We start from the raw sequence: 25,186 nt of genomic DNA, 5'->3' as shown, positions 1-25,186 counted from the left end.
GCTGCACACAGGGGTTCAGAAACAGAACAGTCTGCACTTCGTACCAGTTTAGAATATGGCTTGTTCCCAAGTCTCTAAAAGTCAGAGTCTCACCACACAATCATATTAAATATCAAGCAACCATGCTGTACACTTGCCTGTGGAAATGGTTAAAACACTAAGAAAGCTACTCTCTTTCCTAGTAGTCTGAAAACCTTAAGAGGAGAATGGAATGTTAAAAGACACTTATCACTTGGCTGAGATTCAAAAAAAAAAAAAAAAAAAAAAAAAAATCCTGGCATGGTACTGAAGAGGAATGTCCTATGGGAGTTCTTCAGCCCACTGAACCTCTGCAGCCTCTGATCCTGTGAGGCATGGGGATCGTAAGCAATCCAGGCATGCCTGAAAAGTCAGGAAGGACAGCGGGGATGTGCTGTCACCCAGCATCTGCAGCTCTTGCTAAGAAAATGAACACGGGAAGCAGAACCCCCAAAACTGAGATGGCAATCTATACACCGCAAACCAAGCATAACACAGTGAACCGTGTTTGAAAATAACCCCACTGAAATTAAGACATCGATTGCCCCTGCCAAAATGGAGAACAGTAGCAAAAAAAAAAAATCAGTTTTGCGAGGCCTCTGTGCATGCTTTGTTCCGATACAAAACATCTCAAGGAACAGGTCTTCCGAGAGGCAGTTCTTACAGCTAAGCTAGGCTTCACTCTCCATTTTATTTTTGTTGTTTATAGGTAATTAGAATTAATGTTGGTATAAGACCTAGGAAAGGGCTCGAAGTTTTTTTAAGGCCCAGCCTGTAAGGATACTGTGTGGGGAATGTTTATATCCACTCAAACAGAGCCAGTGATCCTCAGGACTTCACAGAAGTCTCGGGGCTCTCCTACCTTGGGCTGTCACAGCCTTATTCTGTGCACAACGCACATCTACACGAACTGCCCAAGCACCTCACTGCACGTGTGCCAGGACCCACAGCTGCCACGAGACCTTATCTACTTAAGGTACATGCCACCTTCTGACAGTGACAGTATCGTAGCAGAGTTGACAGAACAAGATTGGGATGCTCAGAAGAGCTAAGTGTGTTTATACGGTCATAAGTGGAACCCAGTTTTAGGTGGCTGTGCAAAGCAGTCATACAGGTCATTGCAGTCACATGCTTTGCTACAGAAGTTTGGGGCTCAATATATATATATATTATATATAATCTGTGGCTCAATCAGACTTCCCAAAGAAATATTATTGCATACTGATATTAAGTACATAAATAGGGATAGTAATGTTAATGACATTCCTCCACTTTACATACAAACGCAAAGTGCATTAGAGGTTTCCCAACAGGAGCTTGTATCAGTGGTGTCTGACAGTAATCAATGGCTAGCTGCTTGTGGAACAGCTAAAAGGCTTCCCAATATGTATTTAAAAAATTGTAGAACTATAAAAAAAAAATTAACAATTTTAGATTACTTTAAGCTTTTAAGCACTTTGCATGCTAGTTACCTGTGCACAAAAAGGTAGTATTTGCACCTTCTGGAACTCCACTGTTTGAAATGTTTTTGCTATCAAAAAGCACAGAGCAAGAACCACAGGTAGAGCCATCACTACTGCTTGCACAGACAACTAACAACAGATTACTTGAGCAATTTTGCCTTTTAGCATGTCTCTATTTGACCTTGTACGCTCTTAATGGCTATACGTTTCTAAAGGTTCAGTAGCAAGTACAACCACACGTGATAGATTAACTAAGACCAGCACAAAAATCTCACCGTTTGTTACATTCAAGAGCATTCTTCACAGATATGTTTATTCCATTCTTTCAGTAAGACAAGAAGTCTCAGCATTCATAGGAACGGCTCAGAAATATCTGGCAGACTCACACAACATGACCTAGAAAACTACTTAACCATCGTTCCTGATACATAGAAAATGGGCAAAGTGCAAAGTGCTGATATGGGGCACCTTTTACCAGCTACCAGCTTTCCCTAAAGGCAAGGAATTGCACAGAGGAAGGGAACAGAGCTACAGAAAAAGCTGGCATAGCCCAAGGGGTTATATCACAGACTGAGACAATAGGGTGACAGTCTGAATTCACTGGCCTCTAGGAATGCCGAACAACAGCTAAGAACAGCCTCAAGATTGGACTTCATATACTGAGCCAAAATTAACGTCAGGGTTATTAGGGTGAACGGTCATCAGTTCCAAGTTGTGCATGCAGCTGTCACACGAGTGAGTTAGGAGCTTCTGATGCTGCTCTGGTTTTGCATACATTATGGAGCCCCTAAACAGAATAAAAATAGAATAAAAAATAAAATAAACCCTGCAAATAATCTTAAGTGTTTGTAATACATGCTTACTGTAAACTAACATTTTAATGGTATTTAATACTGCAGACCATTATTTACTGTAAATGGAATATCTACAAACAAATGCTGCAGAATTGGAGATGCAGTGCCCATTAAGGACTACCCTCTTAAATTTATTTTTGTGTTTGCATGTTTGCACTTTGTATTAAATATACATACATTTTTCATGTTTGGGTTCTTTCTAAATAAATTTCTCTCATCCAAATACTAGCCACAGCAACAGCAGCACTCTCAAATGTAAATGAACAACTATATTAAATTTTAAAAGAGTATATTAAAAAAGTCTCCTTATAAATTAAGGTCTGTGAAACTTCAGTTAGTTTTAAACCAATATTAACATAATATTGTACCATTGCACCAAATGCATCAAAAAATAATTGGATTTCTTCTGCCAAAATATCCTGAGAAGAAAAATACCTTTATCACTGAAGTTACAGATAAGCCGTTAATTTTGAATTACTATTTTTAATAGAGAAATTGCTTTTTTTGACACATTACTTTCCTCTGAAGAAACCATGGAAAAACTGAGGCAAATAAGTAAATATAGTATTTGAATGACAGATCCATCAAGAAAACCTGAAGAGTAGTAACAATGCCAACAGGAAGAAATCATTATCTTTACTGTGAACAAAATATAGCATGGTAACAACATAAGGTACTTAGATCTACAGTTGTTTGCTTCACACAGTACTCTAAAAGCTCAGATACCACACCATCTTCCAGTAAATAAAATATTAAACTTATCTAGATTAAATCCTGAAGAATAAGAAGTTAAGCAAGTTATGCACACAGATGATTTTGTTTCAATGCAATTCCCTTCTCAATAAATCTCATTTTATTACTAATCTCACGGTTTAAAGTTGTTTATGAACCTCATGTTAATTTTTCATTAGATGAAAAGCTTTAACCTCAGAGATACTACCATGGATATTGCTATTATTCAAGAATCCCCATTCAAAGGGAAACAAAATTTATAAATAAAGGACAAGAGAGGTGTACCAGACTTACAGGGAGAGAAAACCATTATTAATGTAACACTGACTTATGCACATACTATCTTACTTTTGTGTAAGCACTGCTATCAAGGTAACAAAAAATAACACAGACTCGGACTCCTACAACAACAGTTCAAGAGCAGTTCCCCTTATAGCTGCAGTGTTTTAAAGAACATTTCATAAAAATGATACAGATTTTGTAAATATGTTGGGAGAGTGACGATTTTTAGTACCATTTATCCCAAAAATGTAACACAAATGACATTTGGGAAACACAGACCAGGATCTATTCATATTAGATTTTTAAAAGATGATTTTTATTAAGCACAAACAGCTTTTAATACATTATCAATACAAATAGGAAAACATTTGTTTAATGAATTTGATATATCAAAGATTTGATGGGCAGGTTGCATACTGGCACAATAAAAATGATCTTTTTTAAAAAAAGTATTTCAAATTAAAATTATAGGGTCACCACTGTCTACACTGCAGGAACTTTACCTACAGTCTAAAAGTACTACATCAACTGGGCATAGGGGGAAGCAAAGAACTAGTTTCGTAATATGGAACTCCTAACACTTTTATAAGCACCATTCAAAGCTTGCATCAGCTGTTTAACTAAGAAGCAGCTGACAGGTCAGGTAAAGCTTTACAGCAAATTTCAGTGCAAAGTTTACAGTTCCTCTTCATAAGATACTTTGAATCTATGGTTTCATAGCATGTTAAATAATTATGGCTTGATAGATGTACAGTGTTAAGATGCTGAGAACATTTACTTTGAGAAAAGATGAGACTTATAACAGCTGTGAAATGCATTTTAATATATTATGCCAAATTCTGTAATATGCGAACAACATGCTGGATTACAAACTGAAGTCCTATTATGAATTCATAGACAAGGGTCAGTATTAGCTCTCTGGGGTAGTGGCTTCTGGTTGTCTCAGTTGCTGCTTTTTCAGGCTAACTAGCTTCATCTTCTCTCTAATGTGTTCTGCTGCAGAAGCCATATCGCTTGGGCTCCCAAAGTACTGTTCAGACCTAAAAAAAACAAACCCCGCAAAAAGTTATCAGCAAGAAGTAAGACAGTATGTGAATATACATGTGAATGGGCACTAGAAAACACAAAGCAGGTAAGAAAAATAGGCATTTTTTCCCTCTTGACATTTAGACGCCACCTTTTAAAGGCTTTGGAGACTCAGTGATGGGACTTGACAGCAGATCTTGATGAAACTATTACAAATACTACATGACACTTATACCCAAAAGATTCTCTCAACAGAAGGGTGACAGCAGTGAGGCACTAGAACAGGTTGCCCAGAGAACCTGTGGATGCCCCATCCCTGAAGTGTTCAAGGCCAAGTTAGATGGGGTTTGAGCAACCTGGTCTAGTGGAAGTTGTCCCTGCCCATGGCAGGGGGGTGGAGCTAGGTGATCTTTAAGGTCCCTTCCAGCCCAAACCATTCTATGGTTCTAACAGCAGTGCAGTGTTCTATAAGTGCAGCTAGATACCTCCTAACGCTGTTTTTTACCTCCCTTCTCTGGCTACCCCCCAAGTCAGTCTGGCAGTTTTGAGTACCACGACAATCAAGGAAACCTGTCTACAGATGAATTCTGAGGCTATACAATTGCTGCATTATTGAAGGACTCTGAAATCAGCCACATGCTGTTGAATTATGTCATCTATCCCTCAAACTGAAAAGAACACATGGTTATCTAAGTTGATTTCTCTCATTCAAATACAACAGAAGAACAGCTGAAATGTTAGGGAAACCACTAACCAAGCTGTCAGCAAAAGGAGTTGAACAGAGTAAGTGTTTCAGAAGATTAGGTATTAAATCTAGTTACAAAGCACAGAGGTTGAAGACTTTGGAAATGGTGGTAGGACAAAGGACTTTGGAGAGAGTAGGGGGGCAGGCGTAAGCAGACAGAAAAAGTTACTTCACTCAGTAGACTAGTTTGACTAGGGAACTCCAGAGACTACTGATTGCATAAGTGTGCACAGCATCACACTATAGGCAGATGTCTCTCCTGATGCAGATTAGAAGCCAGGAGCAGAACAGGGAGCAATGATCTGGACTTCAAGAAGATACTGACAAAAGTCCAAAGCGGTGAAGATGCTGACAAAGATGCTCTCCTAGCATTTTATGACATTCTGTGTGTTCCTACATTTCATGAACTACTTGTATTAATGAGTGTGCAAACTGTTAAATGCTTCAAAAATAGGATGCCTAAGGAAGACGAGCATGGGATCCTGGGATTTAGGACAACTAAGATCCCATCTTTGAGAAGGGGGACATGCAGAACTCTGCTGAGATGCCAGAGGGGTCAGAAAAAATGTTCAGTATTCAGTCAGTCAGGTGTACATACACCTATAGCTGCAGGAGCCTTGTGTTAGAACTCAAATCTCAAAGTGTGGCATTTTCTTTCATGAGGAGTTTTCCCAGGTTCTGTTTGTTTTTACTTTAATAGTCTATGTGCAAATTACATCCATTTTAAGAATAAATAACAGTTGCTACTTTCACCAGGTCACTAAAATCTGCTATACAAAAGTTATACCAAAATACTTCAACAAACATAAGACACTTCTTGGTGGTGTTTTGTTTTGGTTTTGGTTCCATTCCCTCCCCCCTCCTCACAGCTATAAATTACTGCACTATTTTCAAATACACTACTGAAAGGGTGGTAAAAATCACTACCATTTCAGGCCTGGGACCATCTTCGTGGGTAGCACTCCTCAATGGAGGAAATTATATTGCATAGGGAACACGATATTTTGGAAATAAAATGACAGGAAATCAATTTTCATTACCAACTTCCCGTAACCCTATTTCTCAGATCGACTTCAGGTAACCCATAACGCAGTTGCCTGATACTATCTCATAAGGTTTCAGCATCTAATGCAAAATATTGATTTCAGATCTCATTCATTATGGTGCAGCATCCTACACACCCAGAGACTAGTTCCAAGGCTTGGTAATACTCAGGCAGAAGAAATTCACTACAAGCTCAACATCACAACGGACAAGCGTATTTTACTGATCACAGAGAACTGAGTTTTATTATGGCTGAGATTCTGAATTCAATTTGATTTTGTAGCTCAAGACAGCCACCAATTTTAAATTAGTATGAAGAGCTCATGAGGGAAGTAGTTGTATTTGCTGAATAAATCAAATGTAAATTTAACTTCAATGCACTGCTTTAAGACTTCAGATAGATGGAATTGTGAATAAATTAATAAAAATACCACAATTCTAATCTGGTATCTTTTTTCAGAAAAAAAGAGATTGGGACTGGTCATTCTTCTGTAACTTCTACATACTTTGCTGATGTAAACTGCATAAATCTAATAATTACTGAATGTGAAAAAGTCAATACTTTGAAAAAGTTGACACGTTGCCTTTGGAAAGTTTTAAATTGGACCTGCCTGCTTTCTGTGAAAAGATGGGAAATAATTTTTAATAAGTATTAGTGCGCTGCCTTTTTAATTCCAGCAATAAGCATTCAGGATTCTTCTGCATATGAGACTATTATGAAAATTTACCAAAAAGCATATTCAGAAGGGATTAGAAACATATTTTGCATACCCATCAGGATAAACTACAGGCACTGTTAGTCTGTCCAACAGTGATTTCCCAACTGCTTCAATTTCATCGAATTGCTCCATTTCATTAAAAGCTTCAGGCTGCTCTGGACATTCTTGCAAAATCTGTTTTAAAAAAATAATAATGAAATGCAGAATGAAGTACACAAAGGACAGCACGTAGTTTAAGTGCCATTAACTGGCAGAGCGAATGCTCCTTCAGCATCTTCACTGACACATTTATATGATATCAATTGAAATCTTCATATAATTCAAGAACAGAAAATAATGATTTAGCTACATTAAGATAGTTCCAGGATAGCACTGTTCTGTACTAGAACATTTTACATTACTTCTGAGAGGGAACAAAAAAGGAAAAATTGTCTTGCTTGAAAATATTCCAGCAACAAATATAAAACGCAAAAAATAGTAATCTGCAGCATTAAACATACAAGATAGTCATATAAAATAGAAGAAAAATGGATAACTAAGGGTCCCTTAAAGGCAGTTTCAAAACTAAAATCCACATCTGGAATAGAACAGGTGGAATTAAAAGAGTCTGAACACAAGTGTTTCCAGACAGGATTGAGACCCGATATTACAACTTAGCTCTGCACTTCCTACTCCTTCTCCCTCTGCTACTTCTTACTTTTTTCCAAAGCAGCATGAATATTATCAGCATATTTTTCTCACAGAAGCATTAGTATGTCACAAAAGTGCTAGGAGAATTATGTTTTTGAGTAAGAACATTTGTCAGCCATCCATTTACATTTTTAAACTTACGATTGCCTACAAACACAGCAATTAACTGTTGCAATAATGTAACAATGCTCATAATAGGGACTGTGAATCAACTCTTTGGAGTTTATGAACCACTGAATTCCAGTTTGGTACCAGGTAAAACTTTTTTCAGCCATCTCCGGCAGCATAGATGATATATGTCTGTTTTTGTGAACTTCCATCAATGCCTAATGCCACTCGCCTTTTCAGCACTTGAATGAAATGCAACAGCCGTTTCCAGCCTGTGTACTCTTTCTTCAGAGGTTATTGTAAACTGTTTCCACACTCTGTTCAGTCTTGGAAGCGTGTCCCCTGAGGACCTTGATGTGCATCGCAGGGACTGGCACAAGACAACCGTTGCCTGCAGTAACTGTCTCCCGTAATCGTAAGTACTCTAAAAGTTAGAGGGGATAGGAAAGAAAGTATATGTAAAAGCTCCACATTTAACTCAGGAGCTAGTTAAGATCTTAACTCCAGAGGCCTCCTCAATTTAGGTTCACAACATATTTTAACTGATCTGGTCTACCAGAAAACACTGAAGTATGAATAAAATCGTAGTGACCAAACGGTGCTTTTGGTCTTTAATTAAAAAAACCAAACAAACCAGCATCCCCTGTTGTCTAGTGTCCACACTGGCAAAAGAACAGAGCTTCCTGAAAATGTCAAATAGCTGCATGGATCTTACACAGGATACTTGATATCTACTGCCACTATGACTGTCTCCCTGACTTCACCGTCATCATGTTTGTGGTCACCCAGCATTCAGGTGCTTTATGTACATCATTGTAACAGCAAGCTATCCTGTTTAATTCATCAAAAGAGAAAATCAGTTCCGTGTAACAGATGCAATCTGAAAACGTCACATCCATTAATTGGCAAGTTTGAATTAGAGATTCCTAAAAGCAGTATACATCTGAAAAAGCACCTGAACAAGGCCCAGCTTGTACACTTTCTGTTCTTAGGTGAAACACTTTCACATGTACCTGCCATCTGTTCACATATTCAAGATTTGCAAACAGGTGTGCAAACGTGCCCTATGGCTTCAGTGAATTTCAATAGGTTCTTGTACAGCAGGATTCATTAGCTGGCTGCTACAGTCAAGAATTAAAGCTGCCAAGTTCTGCTCAACCACTGACTCTGCTAATGCTAAAACTCCTTGTACGGGCAGGACCATGACACACCAACAATCAAGTCTATCTAGAAAACCAGCAGAAAGACAGGCTCTGTTTCATGAAGTATAGCACAAAATAGACTGAAACCAAGTGGCTCATCCATATTGCAGTATTTTACTGCAGTCCTTTAAAAGTCATTATTTTGAAACATGTTTGAAGCATTACTTCATATGTTTGAAATACATGCCTTTAAGAAATTCTATGTGAACTTTATGTTTTGTGGCTTGCATTGCTTATGTGAAGCAGGTAAACTAAGGTAGTAAACTGCACCATAACTATCGTTGCTGGAACTTCAAAATCTCATTAGGCTTCTCTCACCCATTCCAGCAATCATGATTTCTTCATCCAAACATTGAGGCAGACCATTAAGACTAGTAACAGCTGTTCCATGACTGTCCATAAAGGTACCAATTCCTATTTAGATCTTCTGAAACTGTATAAAACATATTGCTAAAAAGTCAATTCATTTCACCTGTGCAACATCAACAAATTTTCGATGTTTCTCAAGTAAAACTTTTGTTTCTTGAGCATCATCTCCCAATCGGATGTGTGTCTTCAGCAGAGCATCCAACAGTTCACTTAACCATTCTACTGCCTTAAAAACAAAAGATAATATGAACTAGTAAACTAAAAAGAAATTGATCCAGAAAGGTGAAGTAACTTCAGTACTAGTATATATTTTTGATAAGGAAAAAAGTTAAAACATATCACAAACTAGTAGATCACGCAGGCAATCACCAAATATACTATTTTCAGTCATTGCTATATCCTTTATTCTCACTGTACATATTCACTAAATAAAACCACATTTGGAAGTGACAAAAATACTGTACAACTATCAAACCCCATAAATTTAACCAATGGACTACAAAGACCAGAATGATGAAGTTCTGTAAGCATTTCCATACCTGAGCAGCATCCTCTTCACATTTAAATAACTGTACCATCTGAAGCATCTTCAGTCGCCGCACATCCACCATATCCTCACACCTTAAACAGTAGCACAGAAAGATTCACCAACACGTGTACAGCAGACAAAACAAATACACTTTGATTTTGACAACAATGTTTTCAGTGAGCATTAAGATGCAAGTGTTCATGGAAAGGTGATTAAAGCATTTTTGTACTGCTTAGCTTGGCTGAAATATATAATGCCTCACATAACAGTAAGAAACATGCAATAAATAGAACTGAGCACTACAACCCACTGAAATCGTGATCCTCAAGACTCCCGGTATTGCTAAGGCATAGACAGTAATACCAGAAGTAGCTACAAGGCCTTCCAGCACCACTGCAGGTTCCTTACCTTGCTGCACTGGTAGGATTTGCCACACAGAGGCTTACACGGCTAAGACAGACTTTATCCTACTGAAGTCTAGATGAAAGCTGGCTTTAACCTGGCCTAATTCCGAATTCTACTGAGCTGGCAGCAAAGTCTTCTTGATGAATAAAATGAGGACTGTTTAAAAGATGTTAACAGATCTTTCAATTTTTCTTTTTAGCTAACTAAAGACTGTAATAATTGAACCCTTATATGATTACGTCCTTTGCTATAACTTGACAGGAAGCATTTCAAAACCTTATCCATAAAAAAACTAATTATATTTCTCTCATTCTGAATTAAGCACATTTTGCAGTTCTTTCTCCAGTCTTTTCTTTCTACAGTGAGAGCTAAGCTAATACAGCTAGCAAAATGACCTTTCCACTTCAATTTCAGAGCCTAAGTAGACAGCAAGGTTCAGACTCTACTGCTAATGGAATTACTCATGTCAACAGTTAGCACTATAAATGAATGTGAAAGACTGTATGCATGGATCTGTTTCTTCAAACTGGTTGCAAACATAAGCACTTCCAAAGGACAGTTTGTTAGCATGCTGCATTTTGTTATATGTACTGTAGCACTGTGATGCTTAGAGAAAGGAAATTTTTTGCTCTAATAATGCAGGAGAACAGCTTACGGATTCCAAAAGCTTAACTAAAGTAGCAAAATGCCCCTAGAAATAAAAATTATAATTCATGTGTATATAAATAATGAGAAGCATTCAATAGAATTTGGGGAAAAAAATGCAGTATTACAAAAATTATTAAATGCTACTGAGAGATCGTAGTCCTTATTGTACTTTTTTGTCTCTTGTCCAGACTGAAGAACCTGATTTATATCAATCATCTAGAAGCTGCTTCAAACCTTTGTCTGAATGGTTTAATGACTTTTTGATCCTCTAATTGATTTCCCACAATTTTATGTCCCTTCTGAGAACAGGAACCAGAATTGTGTAACACTTAAAACAGAAATGGACTACAAATCTATATAGTGACACAATGACATTTTCCTTTTGGTTTTCTACTCCTTTCCTAATAATCCTTAAGTGTTCTACCTGCTTCTTACAGTATGATTGAACAACAAGCAAATTTTGCAAAAGTTTTCTAATATTTATCTTTGGGTTAATGGCTGGTTCAGCATCCACTACTATGTAACGTTTTCCCTTCTCCCATGCACATTTCTTTACCTGGTAGTGAATTTCAACTGCCATTTTATTGCACAGTGACACATGGTCCTCCATAGCTCTTTGCATTTGCCCTCAACACAAGTGTTGCTCACGTAAATAGGATTCAGAGTACATACTTAAAGCAATACCTTCTCTGAGTGTTACCAAAACACATTGTTCTTACATTAAGTTCCCTAAGAAAACAATTTGTGAGCGGTAGAATTAGTTCCTAAAGTGAGCAAACTGATGCTCATTAAGACCTTGCTGTTCCTCAGAGGCACCTTTTTGTTCAGCCATTGCTCTCAAAGTTCAGGCACTTTCTATGGACAGTACTTTGTCTCAAGGGTTCCTGCAGTAATGATGAGCAACATCATCTGATTCTTTCACACTGTTGAGTAGAAAAAAAGAGGCAGTACTACAGCCAATCTAGTACTACTACATCTTTAAGAAAAAAATAATCAAAGAAAGGCTTGGAGGAAGAGGATGATGGCAAATTTAATCCTTCTTGCCAATTCAACTCTCCCCAGCATTTTTCCCTACTACAGCTTCAGTCTCCACACTATCTTTTTCCAAAACCTCACAAAAAAAACTATTTTGAAAACTTCTGTATGTGCCTCCATTTTGTACCCTGCCCCCCCCCAACACCATCTCATCTTTCTTGCTATCTTCAGGAGTGAAAATGCCATGCTCAAAGGACAGAGGTTGTGAAAAAGAATATAAGCAAGTATTTACATAATTAATACATAATTTTAAAGCCATCATCACTACTGTAGTCTTATTAGACCTTCCATCTCAAACTGCTAACATATAAAAGATGCCTCTTGCATCCATTCCGTAGCTCCATATAAAAATAATTTATAGTTCTTGAGCAAGCACAGGAAAGCACTCAAAATATTCCATCCAGTAACAAAGTACAAAAGGTGTTCAGATTTAAGAATATGCTACAAAAAATTAGGCAGGGAAGCTACTGTCCCATTTAAATATACCACAAATATAAATTACAGTTGTACTACATCCCTTAACTGAAGATAAAGCAAAATTATTTCTAAAAAAAAAAATATTTGGATATATAAAGTGACCTATCAGCACAGGAAAGTCTTAATGACTAGAACTGTTGTTACTACCTTTGTTTTCTAAGCTGCATATCTTCCATCACTCCTTGGATATGGTCCACATTTTCTTTGTTTTCAATGGTCACATCTTTTCCATAGGCCCAGGATGCCTGATTAGATATCTGATCAAGGAGACTTTGACCTTTCTCACGCAAGCCTTGCAAGCCTAAGTCTAAAGAAAAAAAAAAAAGTCAGTGGTCACTCTTATACATTTGGGATTTTTTTACTCCCAAAGGAGAGATGAAATACAACAGAATCTGAGCTGGAAGGCTGGAAATTGAAAAGGACATTACTATCCATCCTTCATTGCCCTTTCCAACTCTTAAGTCTGTCTCAGAATTTGTCTATATTAACGAAGAGCTAAGGGCTTTGCTATTTTGACCTAACAGATAACAAGAAAAGGAATAAGAGCTGACAGTGAGTATTAATTTCACAGCATATAAATGGCTAATTAGTGTCTTTCATCCACACACTTGCACAATACCTAAAATATTTATCACTGCTAAGCAGGTACAGCTTACAACTGCAACAGTGGCTGGCAGAAGTTACTGCTTACATCTGGCATGGCTGATATTTTTCTATACTGAGATATACCAACCCTTAGAAGCTACTGTTACATCCATTGTTTGGCAGCTCTATCTGTTTTCCTAAAGGAGGATCTAGTTTATGCATCAAACATTCCACTAACAACTACTACCATATATTATTTTGCTTCAAAGCTGTCCTGGTTTCAGCTGGGATAGTTAATTTTCTTCCTAGTAGCTGGTACTGTGCTGTGTTTTGGATTCAGTATTGGAATAATGTTGATAGACTGACGTTCAGTTGTTGCCAAGTAGTGGTTACCCGAAGTCAATGACTTTTCAGTTTCCCATGCTCTGCCAGTGAGGAGCTGCACAAGAAGCCAGGAGGGAGCAGAGCCAGGGCAGCTGCCCTGAACTAGCCAGAGAGATATTCCACACTATCATGCTCAGTATATATATAGACTGGGGAGACTTGGCCACAGGCTGCTGATCACTGCTCAGGGACTGGCTGGGTATCGGTCAGCGAGTGGTGAGCAACTGTACTGTGCATCACTTTTTTTTTTTTATTGGGCTTTATTCCTCCCTCTCTCCCCTTTTTGTTACAATTGTTATTATTAGTATACTTTATTTCAATTATTAAATTGAAAACCCACTAGGTTTTACCTTTTTCCAATTCTCCTCCCCATCCCACCAGGGGCAGGGGGAAGCGAGCAAGCAGCTGTGTGGTATTTAGTTGCCAGCTGTGGTTAAACCACAAGAAAAGCTCCTTCTACAACATATTGGACTAGATAATTGTTGTATGTCCCTTCCAACTGAAATATTCTATTCTACGCTTGACAGCATAACAACCCTAATTGTGCCATTTATTAACATATACATTCAAAGCTACTGAAAATACTCAGTACGAGCATTCTGAAACTGAGTGGATTAACAATCTTAATCACCAAGGGGTCAGCTCTGGAGACAAAGAGATCATCTAAGCACTATGTTCCCAAGATACTAAGGATGGTTAGTGGGTGAAAAAAGTTTGTTTACAGATGAAATGCAGAATAGTGGTACGTAACAAATACGTGTTACATGTAAAATATTTAAAAGAAACCACTTCCAGATTATTTTTCTAGATAGAACTACTATGCAGTAGATCGCATAAGCAAGTCCAAGAGTTAGGTGAAGCATTACTTACCTAGGAATCAGGAGACAGATACTATCTTTTCTGCTGTCCTTTTTTAAAGGGAGTGGTGAGATTACTGTTTGTTTTTTTTCCCCTGTAACACATTCATTAGAACGTGTGTATCTGAAATGCAGAATTTTTGCTTACCAACGCTTTTCAGCTTCTCTTCCAGTAGTTTTAAAGTTTGTTGAATTGATGCCCCATCTGCTGGTGCTACATCTACACACAACATTCCTAGCAAGCCATCCAATTGCTGAGACAACTAAAATAAAAACCAACACAAATGTTGATATTTAAAAAGAAATTCAAGCTTCAGATGCTTGGGTCTGCAATCTCCTACATGCCTGGAAATCTGTCATTTTAGGAGTTTCTCTTTCCATCTATAGGAAATGAAAGTCAAGATGAAAGATAAATGACCCATCTGCCTATAAAATTCCAAGAGCATATATCCCTAGATGGAGGCGGGGGAAGCCAAGATTATTAATTTTTAGTTTTAGACAAGTACAGGAAAGTAATAAATGCTATTTTGAAAAAGAAGCTACGAAAAGTACAACAAATTGTGGTTCAATTAATGCATATGCTTCTAATTAAAAAAAAAAAAAAAAACAAAAACAAAACACCAAAACGGGGAGGAAGCAACTTTCTAAGCAGCAGTCATTTTATTTCAAATGCTATTGAAATGTAAGGCATATTACAAAGCACTTCCCTCCTAAAAAAGGGGAAATCCATCTTCTCAGCATTTCAACTACAGTAAATAAGGACTTACGGCATTTTCCAAGTGGTATTTTATTTCCCTTGACCTCCCTATATTTTTTCCACTGTATTCAATATTTATAATACTATAGCAATAATATACTAATAGGTGAGCCAGTGAGAAGTTAAAAAGAAAAACTTACATCCTGGGCAACACTGTGGAATTCAAGTGCTGCTTGTAATAGATTCTGCCTGAATTCCAGCTGACTGGCCTGCCGGTAGCACACATCGCTCAGCTGTTGCTGCAATGCTTTCAATTCCACAAGGTCCTCCTCATCCCCTGCATTTAGAAGAGCTGCTATCTGCTGATTAAGCTCAACATAAACAGCAAACCACTCCTACAAACACAAGAAAAGTAAGAATTAAAATAATAACAAACATAATTCTATTTCTCTTAAAATGGCATACATCTAACTGCAGACTAATAAATAATCGGACTAAAAAAGGAACCTATTACAGCTTACACTATAGCGATGAAATCTCACACAGGAGGAACAAACATTCCTAATTCTAAATCAACTCAAAAAGCGCTTAGTACGTTTTAATACATGTAACGTAGTATGAAAAGATGGTGCAGCAAGATGGGAAGATTACAACACATGGTTACCAGCTCCCAGTACAAATTCCCACTCAAACTATTTTACTGACTTAACAGAGGAATTCCACCATTTTAAAATTTCTAATCCTTGCAAGTCTATAGTGCTCTACTGAAACAAAAGACGTTTTTGACAACTGGTAAGCTATTACAAAAAACCGTTCATAAGACTTATCTAGGTGTTGCCTTCCGTGACATGACTGAAACTAGCAGTAATTTTCTTAAAACATTTAGAAAAACATACTACTGTTGACAAAGTAGAAGCAACCTCTATCTTCTGAATAAAACAGAGTATCCACGTACAGAAACTTCAAAATTATTCTTGTTTCTTATTTAAGGAAAGCTTTATACTACTCAATTCAGCATGTGTAGGTTTGTTTTTCAAATGTTTTGATTCAACATACACAGGAGTTAGTTATGTTGTCATGGTGGTGTATTTGCAAAAGAGAATAGTTCAAATATTTAACAGTTCTTGGAGATTTAAAAACTACTTGATACATCAAGATCACATTCACAACTTGCATTATTGAGATGCCTGTAAAGGAAAACATGTTTGCTCAACAGCTTTTATTTTGGCCTACAGTAAAGTGACCTTCAAATGCCCTATGCGTTTCTAGTGCTATGGAATAGCACCATCTATTGGCCTAAAATATTTCATTTAATTAGTATTCTTGCCACACTCCTATTGGGATGTTTGCATTTTTTGAAAAAATTACGCCTTCAGCTTTTGCATCATGTACTTAGAAAGCATTCAAAATACAAAGTATAAATATCCATATTCTGATTTTTTTTTCTTTTTACCCAAAGCTGCCTCTACCATCTGTTCACAGGAAGAAACATGACTATGAAAATATGCAAAGGGAGGGAATAATGAAAAAGTTAAATTAGCAATCAGCCAGAAATTTAAGAGCAGATTAAACCTCTCATCTACCCCAAAAGAGGCAACTAAGATGACATAATATGGGAACATCTTCCACTGTCACACATGTACTACAGATACATAGGCTCAATAAGCTCAGTTTAAACAGCATAACTCATTATTACCTGCAGACACTGAACATACAAATCCAGCTTATTGAGTGTGACAAGTCAACTATCATATGACAGGCAAACAAAAAAACCTAGATTAGTAATTTTTAGTTTTAGTATTAAAGTAAAACAGTTGCAGGAACTGATTTTGGTCAAGCTATCAGTAAAATTAAGAGACTGGCAAATCAAATAGAAGTGTGCTTCTGATCCTTTCCATAGGGGAAAGTTAGGCACAGCTGTATGTGACAGCTCAAAACCATGGATAAAAGCCAACATATGCTCAAAAATAACAGTTCTAGATTGCTCATGAATAAAACAGAAAATAAAAACCAAAAAATACAAACCACCCCTTCCAAAACCAAACAACCCCCACAACCAAACCCCCAAAGAAAATTACTTTTCACTTCAGAGTAAACTGAAGTGAAAAAGCCTATCTTTAAAACATTTTCTTTTAAACAAAGCATTTTTGCAAGTATCTTCAAAACAGAAGAAATATAATCAACAATAAATAGGAGATGAAAGAAAGTAAGCATACAAGCTGTCAATTTGATTATTTGGAGAGAAAAAAACCTAGGAAAATAATGAAAGAGCACACTCAGCTATCATGATGTTAAAAAAAAAAAAATCAAAGAAAAATGCAAAGCACATTTTTCCAGTGCTGTTGTCAAAAAATGGTTTTAATTCATAAACGGTCATCTAAACTTAAGGTAGGCGAGTAGTCTCCAAATTACTTCTTTTGATAAAAAAAAAAAATAATTTTTCTGACTCTTTGTTTCTACAGAGACCTGCTAGCACCCGAGGACCAAGCAGTGTTCAATCTTATCAGTGCTTTAGTGATCACCAAACTGTAGGCCAGCCTGCAAACTTCAATGGGACTCAATGATTTCAAGGACTGTATTTCACTCCAGCTAAAGCATAATTCTCTGTTATAGATACCCAAATGAGAAAAAAGTGTATTCAATGCTGTTTTCTCTTTTGGTTTTGAAGTGCTAGTAGGATTGAAAGATATTCGAAATTATTTTTGTCAATAAAGTACACAGAGGATTTTTTTTCTCTTTCCAATTAGGATTTTAACTGTAAGATGTTTTACGCTTCAGAAGGCAGTGTTTCTTCAAAGTAGAACATTGCTTGAAGAGCTTACAGCAATGAGAAGACAGCAGGGATGCCATTCACTTGACCTAACAGACACCTACAACATATGCTTCTGCATCTGAGCAAGCAAACTGTACTCAGCAGAGATGTAGTCAATAGAACCAGTGTAGTGTAGGGCACAATGTTTCTCAGACTAAAGGTTTGGATTGGTTTTTTTCTTAATTATATGAGCAAAATTATAACTATTTTCTTTGCTGTGACTGCAAAGGGGACTTAGAAAAAGTGGACTGAATTGTCAATGTCTACATTGAAGCCAGGAAAGAGGAAAAAGCACTGTGAGCAACACTCCCTTTGGGAACACTGAGTATTCATATCCCAAGCATAGTTAATCATCTGATGGGAAGATAAAATTCTGCTGAACCTTAGGAAGTCTTCAAAATTAGAAGCAAAGGCATCAGGTTAGTACAATGACAGAACAGTCTCAGTCTCTTCAAGATTTCATTATGAACATAAATCAATGAAAGTGTTAAGCCAGTTTCAGCTACTGGTAAATTGTAGTTTAATAAATGGTAATTGGTAATATTGCTAAATATTTTATATATTTTATACAAATTTAATATACATTTTAAAAAAATAATAAAAGGTAAATGGTAAATGTAGTTTAATAAAGATAATAATATTAACTTGTTCACCTGAGAAGTACAAGGCTTCTCAGCCATTTTGGCAGAGAGGAAAAAGGAAATTTACTCCTCCTACTCAGCATGAAAATTTAAGAACTGCTGCAATGTAATAAACCCCAGAAATATTATAGATAGAAATCAGTATTTTTCAGCACTGGAAAACAAATAACACGTACATACAATGAACATATTAAGTTCTTAAACTGCTCAGGTACTTTCCTCTGTAACCCATGAAATCACGCACTGCAAATATCCTAGATATTCATAATCAAGATATACTACTCGTCATTACTGGTCATGTACTTAGAATTTACTTTGCTACTTGAAACAAGGTATGGAAAATCTCACACTGTGCTGACTCTCAATCTCTTCATGTTTCTGTTGTAAAGCTTGTGAAGCTCTAATTGAATCACCTATTCCCCATTGGGTTCTTAGCTGTTCTGATCCAGGTCCTTCAAGCCAATTGACTACCTGTCAAAGAGATAAAGATGACAAAAATAAAGTAGCAAATCATGAAAACGGGTTTAAAATAATTTTGTAACATAAGTAGAAATATTTCGAAATACACATTTATGAAAAAAAAAAAGTTTAGGATCTGTACAAGTCATTGAATTCATTCACATCTTCCGAAGTACAAAATACTTTCCCTTAACCTTAGCCTGTCAGCTCCATGAAAGCAGGTGGCAGATAGCAAAGGAGTTGTCATGTATATACTTGCCATTTTGTATCTCTGCCAATAAAAGAGCTTAAAACACAATTTTCTTGGTAATGGATCTGTCGTGTTCAAACACAGTATTCCCCGCCCCCCCCCAGTGAATTACAATGCACAGCTGTATTCAACCTCACACCTGAGAGTTTTCTCCTTATTTTGTTGAATATATTGACACTAAAGTACAGGACTCATACTTATTCCAAAACTAAATTTACACGACAACTTAGTATTTTATATATTTGTCTTCCAACTTGCTCCATTCAAAGAACAGAAGCCTCTTACAGAGTCTTAATGGCCATATCTCATGGGATGTGCCTTTGCACAAGTCTTTGCAGGGTCATGGCAATACAATTTTGGACTACGGTATTGGATTTTGTTTATTATCATTATTCTGAAACTATTTAATTTGACATTATTACAGAGTATCTCATATTTTGGTTTCCTTATACACATTTGAATTTTCAGATGATATCTATGGCAAAATTTTATAATAAATTTTTAAATATCTAGAAAACAAGAAACAGCTTTGATAAAGCGTAGTGCAAAAGTCACTTACTACTGGAGTCCTGAAGTAAGGAAATGCAGGAATACCCTCACATTCTGAACCTTTATGAAAAAGCATAGGAAGCCAGCTTCCTCTCTTTAATGTAACCTTTGTTTGAGCAAAGATGACAGAACAGCTTCACACAGTTTTTCAGGAAATAGAATACAATACACAATATAACACCATAACCATGAAGACAAATGAAAAAGAGACTAATTGGACTATTTTTCTACTGCTGCTAGGATACATTCCAACAGTAATCAGGAATGACCACCACCATTACAGAAAGTTACTCAGTTCACCCCACATTTTATTCATCACATCTGTGTCTTACCAACCACCCTTTTTTGCACCAACACAACCTCCCCCACCCCCCCCACAAGTACTGCTTCACAGTATTTTTTTTTTTCTCCAAAAGCAACCTGTGCCTTCATTACTTCTATCATTTCTAGGACAAATTAAGACCCTTGAGTTCTAGGTTCTTTTTGTTTAAAGATTAACTTCCTGTTGTGCTCAGCACCTCTGCACAGCTGTTGCTGGTTAAATATGGAATGGACCTAGAAGTGAAGGCACCCACATGTCCCCCTGTAATATCAGTGTGGCTAGGAAAACTCAGATATGGAAGTGACTGTATTCATGCAAATCTGAAAGCGTTCAACTACTCCTTAGCGGTGCCCTTTCTGACCAAGACCACCTCCTCATTATAAGTTTCCAGCAACTACTGCATTGCCTCTGAAACTGCTCGGCTTAGCACATGGCCATTCTTGTGTCAAGACACTTGAACTGAGAAGAGTTCTGCAGGTCCCCTGAAGAAAGAAGCAATGTTACTTTCACAAAATCTGGTTTTCAATGGTTAGTGACTACTGCAAGGCCTGACATTAATTTCTGGGAATCAGGGTCAGAAAAATAGTTCACACCTCTGCCTAAGGAGGTTCAATGTTAGAATTTAACATAACACAGTGTTGCTCATCAGTCTGTTTAGCAGAGCTGTTCATCAGAAAACATCTAGAAATCATTACCATCTTTACACTGCAGAAAGAAAGATGAAGGAAAGGGAAACAAAATTATGGAACAGAAGAAAGAGTGGTAGGTAAAAAGAGAGGGTAGAATACTGAAGGCACAAAAGAAGAGAGGTTGTTATGATAAGAGGGCTTTAAACAGGAGTAAGAACTAAGCAGTTCACAGTAAGCAGAAGGAGCAAATAGTGAAAATGAAACAGGAACACAAAAGCAAGCCAGGAGTGGTTAGCAATATAAGGAGCTATACAAAGAGTGAAACAGGAATGTAATTGTAGTGTTTTGATTTCCTGTCAACTTTCATTTAAAAAAAAAAAAAGTCAGCCACACAAGAGAAACACTGTCCATGTACACACCCATTCCAACTGAAAATACTCTAAGCATGTTGTATTACAACTTCCAATTGTTTTGGCAAAATCAATTCCACGGCACTTTGCATCTATTGGTTTCTTCCAGTCCATCACTATCTTCTTTCTTTTCTCTGTTAGTCTAACGTTCTCCCATAAACCAAAAGGAAATGAAACCAATTTCTAGATTTAGTAAGTTTTTCCCCCCACACATTTGTATCCCATTTAGAGAGATTTTAAATGCACTTCATAAAACTGATTAACCTGGTAAAACAACCAAACACATTCTTCCTGTGTACTGAGACTCAGTTCCCTTACTAACATCCATAGTGTAATGAGAGTAAACTAATAACTATTCCTATTACAAATATTGCAAAATGAGACTGATGTCCCAGTAAACAAGGCTATTTAAATGCATTAACAATGTCAGCTTGCCAAAGTATGTTATAAATTTCATTTCAAACAGCACATCTTGTTCAACCACTATAACACAAGAAAAAAAATATCTCACCTGATTATACCCACAGCCATGCTAATATGTTCTCTATAGTACTATTTTCATCTGTTACAAATTTTTATTATTTCCAGCTCAACATGTTAAGATTACATTTGGGTTTTTTTTATTTTTTAAATAATCATCATATTACTACATAAGTGAAAGTGATTTCCTCAGTAGATTTACATTTTCACTGCTAGAAATAACAAGATTGATTAGTTTTTAATCTTTACCCATACCTGGAACACTGAAGTGCAAGTACTTGATTTGCACTTCTCACACATTAGAAATGTCAATATTGAAAAGCTAAAAGCAGTATCTATTCCTTTTTCTGCATATTCAAACTACATAAAAGCTTAAAAACATATAGATCTAATTTCAATTAATAAACACAAGAGGGTTGGTTAATACTATAAGTAATACATATATTAAAAAAATAAATTAATTCCATTTCCTTGATTTCCTCTACTGAGACTCTGCCAAGAAAACTTTGGAAAGGCTAATTACTTGCTTGTTTCCAAAGGACCAAACCAATTCATTATGACCTTTAACACATGATTAATTAGGAAGGTTTTTATTCATTGTTGTCAGGGTATCCTTGAAATACAGAGAGTTTAATCACTTTACCTTAGTTAAAACAGCAAGCATTAGACAAATAAAGGAATAAATAATGGCTTATCTTCAGTATCAGAAACTTAAAACCAACACATGCAGGGGAAGGTTTCCAACTCAAGCAAAATTACAGTCAAATGTGTCTCATTTGTGAATGTTCTTCTCTTTGCTAACAGATTTTGCATTTGCCCTCCGACAACGAAGGGATCTGCTGCCACAGTATGCAACAAAGGGACAACATGAAGGTTCTTCAGCATGATGGCAAGAGCGCACGTATCTAGTCACCTCCACGTATCAGAACCGCTTTTGGAAAGTCACTGGAGTAGCCACAACTTGGTAGCATGAAGTGAAACCAGCACATTGCAGTTTGAGGAGTGAAAGGAGACAGTTCTCACCTCTGATTCTTAGTTTTGCAGGAAACACAGGCTGGCACTTGAGCTCAGATCTCCCCTTCACAGTATTCAAGCCCAACTCCAAACTTACCTGCATTACCTTCTGCTGAATCTCCTCTAGTTGTGTGCGCTTGCTACGCTGTCTGCAGACTTCCTGGTAGCGGGTATATTGCTCTCTGAGTGAGTCTAGTAGCTTCATGACCTGTGGCTGAGCAAGTAGTTCATCATCCATTGGAGACCAGGATACCCCTCCATCTGATCCATTGAATCGACGTTGTTGTAACTCAGAGAGTAACTCATGACCTTTAACAATACATTTAATGACGTGGTTAATTTAGATTAAAAAACCAGCTACAAAAATTATTTGTAAGCATGCCTGCTTTTAGCCCACTCAGTAGAACATTTTTGCAGCTAATAATCTTTCATGCATTGGGTACGTTTGCATTTCATGCAAAGGGCTCGCCACAGTTTGTGGGGTTGTATTAGTCATAAAATAGGGTAGAAATCATGTGATATACTTTAGAACTATAGAAGAGATACTGTGACTAACATTCATTAGACAGTTACATTGATTAATGTAAAGAAACAATTGCAAAGCACAATCCTGAGTCTGAAACAACTAAGTATTCTGCTTTACTTCAAAATACTGTGTAGCATCCAAAGTATTTCTCTTGAGCAATTCACATTCTTAGATTTAATGAATGATCTAGAAGCACAAACAAACTGACCATATAATTTCGCTGTTATCTTTCAGGATTTTTATGGCAAGTGCAAACTTTCATAGAAAGTGTGGAGCTGAATACTAAGTACTTTGATCAATTTTTTCTCTTCATTTTTCTCACCTTTTTTTGTGCTCTTAAGCACCATATCAGGGTAACAATTCTCATATATGCGAAATTAGTGTATTTTGAGTATTTAATCCCCTGTTTAAACTGAAGAATGTTATTGTTAAGCTGTACTGAAGTTCAGGATGTAAACACCATACTACCAGTAAATCCAGATCAGTAATTTATTCCCCAAAAGCTCAATGAACAAGTTAGCAAATAAAGTGTGTGGTCACTAAAGAAATGTTGGTGTAAAACTGAAAGTCTGCCAATTTCATATCGTCAGTTCTGCAGGTCTTAAAATAGTAACATGTCAGTTCACTAACAGAATTAATTTATCACTACAACAGTAATTGTAATACCTCAAGGAAAATGCAGAAATATAGACTCTAAATCCAGCTGGTATTATCTGGACAATCAAAATGCCAAGGGCTTTGGAGATTGTAGCAAGCAACTTTAAATTACTCAGCACATATCACTGTGAAATGAACATGACTTAAGAATTCAGATACATTTGCCGTACTATGGAAATTAACATCTTGGATTTAATCTTTTATAATACTACACAGATAGGCACAGATAGCTGTAAAAAAAACAGACAAAGGCTTTTAGAAGTCATAGTTCTACTGGGATAATTTTGAATTTTTATTCTATTGTTTCAGCAGTAAAGGATTAACATTTTCAAAGTAAAAGAAGAATTTTAAGCTACATTCCTATCATATTCTAAGAACTATACTTTCTATGCGGATTTGGAGCTTGTGAAAGCAACAGTACTGGTAACCATGGAAGACAGAAGCCGTTTATCTGAAACTGCAGTTTGTTCATATTTACCCTTAAGAGATGGGAAGGTTTAATCGGGGAGAGTTTAATTTTTTATTTTCAAACTTTCAATACAGTGAATTTAACAGAGAATGGTTGCCTCTTAGGAACTCCCATGATTTAATGAAAGTTATTAAACTTCACAGCTAAAAAAAAAAATAATTCATTATGCCATATTAAGAAAACAGAAAATGCATATAAACTAATGTTCTTGGGGGCTACTTGCTCACACAAAATTGAAGTGCTGTTTTGCCCCAAAATCTTACCATTAGAGAATATATTATTAGCTTAAAATCTCGTAGCAGTGTCTATAGACACTGCATATTTTTAAAACTTTAAAGACCGAGGCAAGGAACTATTGTTTCATTTTTTAACTCAAACAATATTATCCCACATGTAAATAAGCTAAAATTTTACACTGAGGGCCAGTAATAATATTTGCCACAGAGAACATGTGATCCACATATTAGTTTGCAGGAGGCTCTAAGTTAAGGATTCTGAGCACTCAGACTTGGATCACCACTTTAACACTATGCATTACTTCCTGTTCTACAAGGCACAAATTTTTAAGCACATTTCTAGTCCAATTAGTCTATTATACTTTAATGTTAATAGGAAATTCACTCAAAAAAAAATATTCAAAGAACCCCAAATTGTTTAATGCTGAAGGGAGACTCTTAAGCAGCAAAGTCAGAAGACTGTATGCTTCACTTTTACAGATTGTCAGCTGAAAACTAGGCTGATGCCAATGGTCAGACTTGTGTAGGAAAACGCTATCTGTATTGTGACCATTTGATGGCTCCTGACACAAATTCATCCTGTAAGGCCAAGATAATGACATCATCTAGAAACAACATGTTCTCAGAATTAAACATATTAATTACGGTAATACTGTAAAGACGTTATCAGGATTATTAAAAACTGTATTCAGAATGACACACTTGGAGTTCTTCCATTTATTTGTTAACATCCCTTTTTTTTAACCTAAAGATGGCATTAATAGATAAGCTTATTACATTGTGATTACGGCTAAGATGATTATTGGGCACTGTGCTTTCACTTGGGGCTTAAAAATGAACAATGTTACTTTATTGACCAACAT

At 36.5% G+C, this 25,186-nt stretch overlaps 1 protein-coding gene across 4 annotated transcripts in view; it reads right to left on the bottom strand.

The window, feature by feature from the left end:
* Positions 1–3,643: 3,643 nt before the first annotated feature.
* The window catches only part of SESTD1 (SEC14 and spectrin domain containing 1), a 55,926-nt gene continuing 34,383 nt past the window's right edge, over positions 3,644–25,186 (bottom strand). For 3 of the 4 annotated variants that reach the window (XM_055812319.1, XM_055812318.1, XM_055812320.1), the window contains 10 exons: positions 22,533–22,744; positions 18,671–18,793; positions 15,070–15,264; positions 14,321–14,435; positions 12,494–12,653; positions 9,792–9,873; positions 9,356–9,478; positions 7,914–8,105; positions 6,936–7,057; positions 3,644–4,389 (listed from right to left, as the gene is read on the bottom strand). In XM_055812319.1, the coding sequence (XP_055668294.1) occupies positions 4,260–4,389; positions 6,936–7,057; positions 7,914–8,105; positions 9,356–9,478; positions 9,792–9,873; positions 12,494–12,653; positions 14,321–14,435; positions 15,070–15,264; positions 18,671–18,793; positions 22,533–22,744 (1,454 nt within the window). In that variant the 3' untranslated portion in view covers positions 3,644–4,259. The remainder of the gene's footprint in view (positions 4,390–6,935; positions 7,058–7,913; positions 8,106–9,355; positions 9,479–9,791; positions 9,874–12,493; positions 12,654–14,320; positions 14,436–15,069; positions 15,265–18,670; positions 18,794–22,532; positions 22,745–25,186) is intronic. The other variant, XM_055812321.1, reaches the window with a different exon arrangement.

This window comes from Falco peregrinus, chromosome 8 (genome assembly GCF_023634155.1).
Source record: "Falco peregrinus isolate bFalPer1 chromosome 8, bFalPer1.pri, whole genome shotgun sequence".
NCBI classification, from domain to species: domain Eukaryota; kingdom Metazoa; phylum Chordata; class Aves; order Falconiformes; family Falconidae; genus Falco; species Falco peregrinus.
This window is presented reverse-complemented; position numbering and strand designations above follow the sequence as displayed.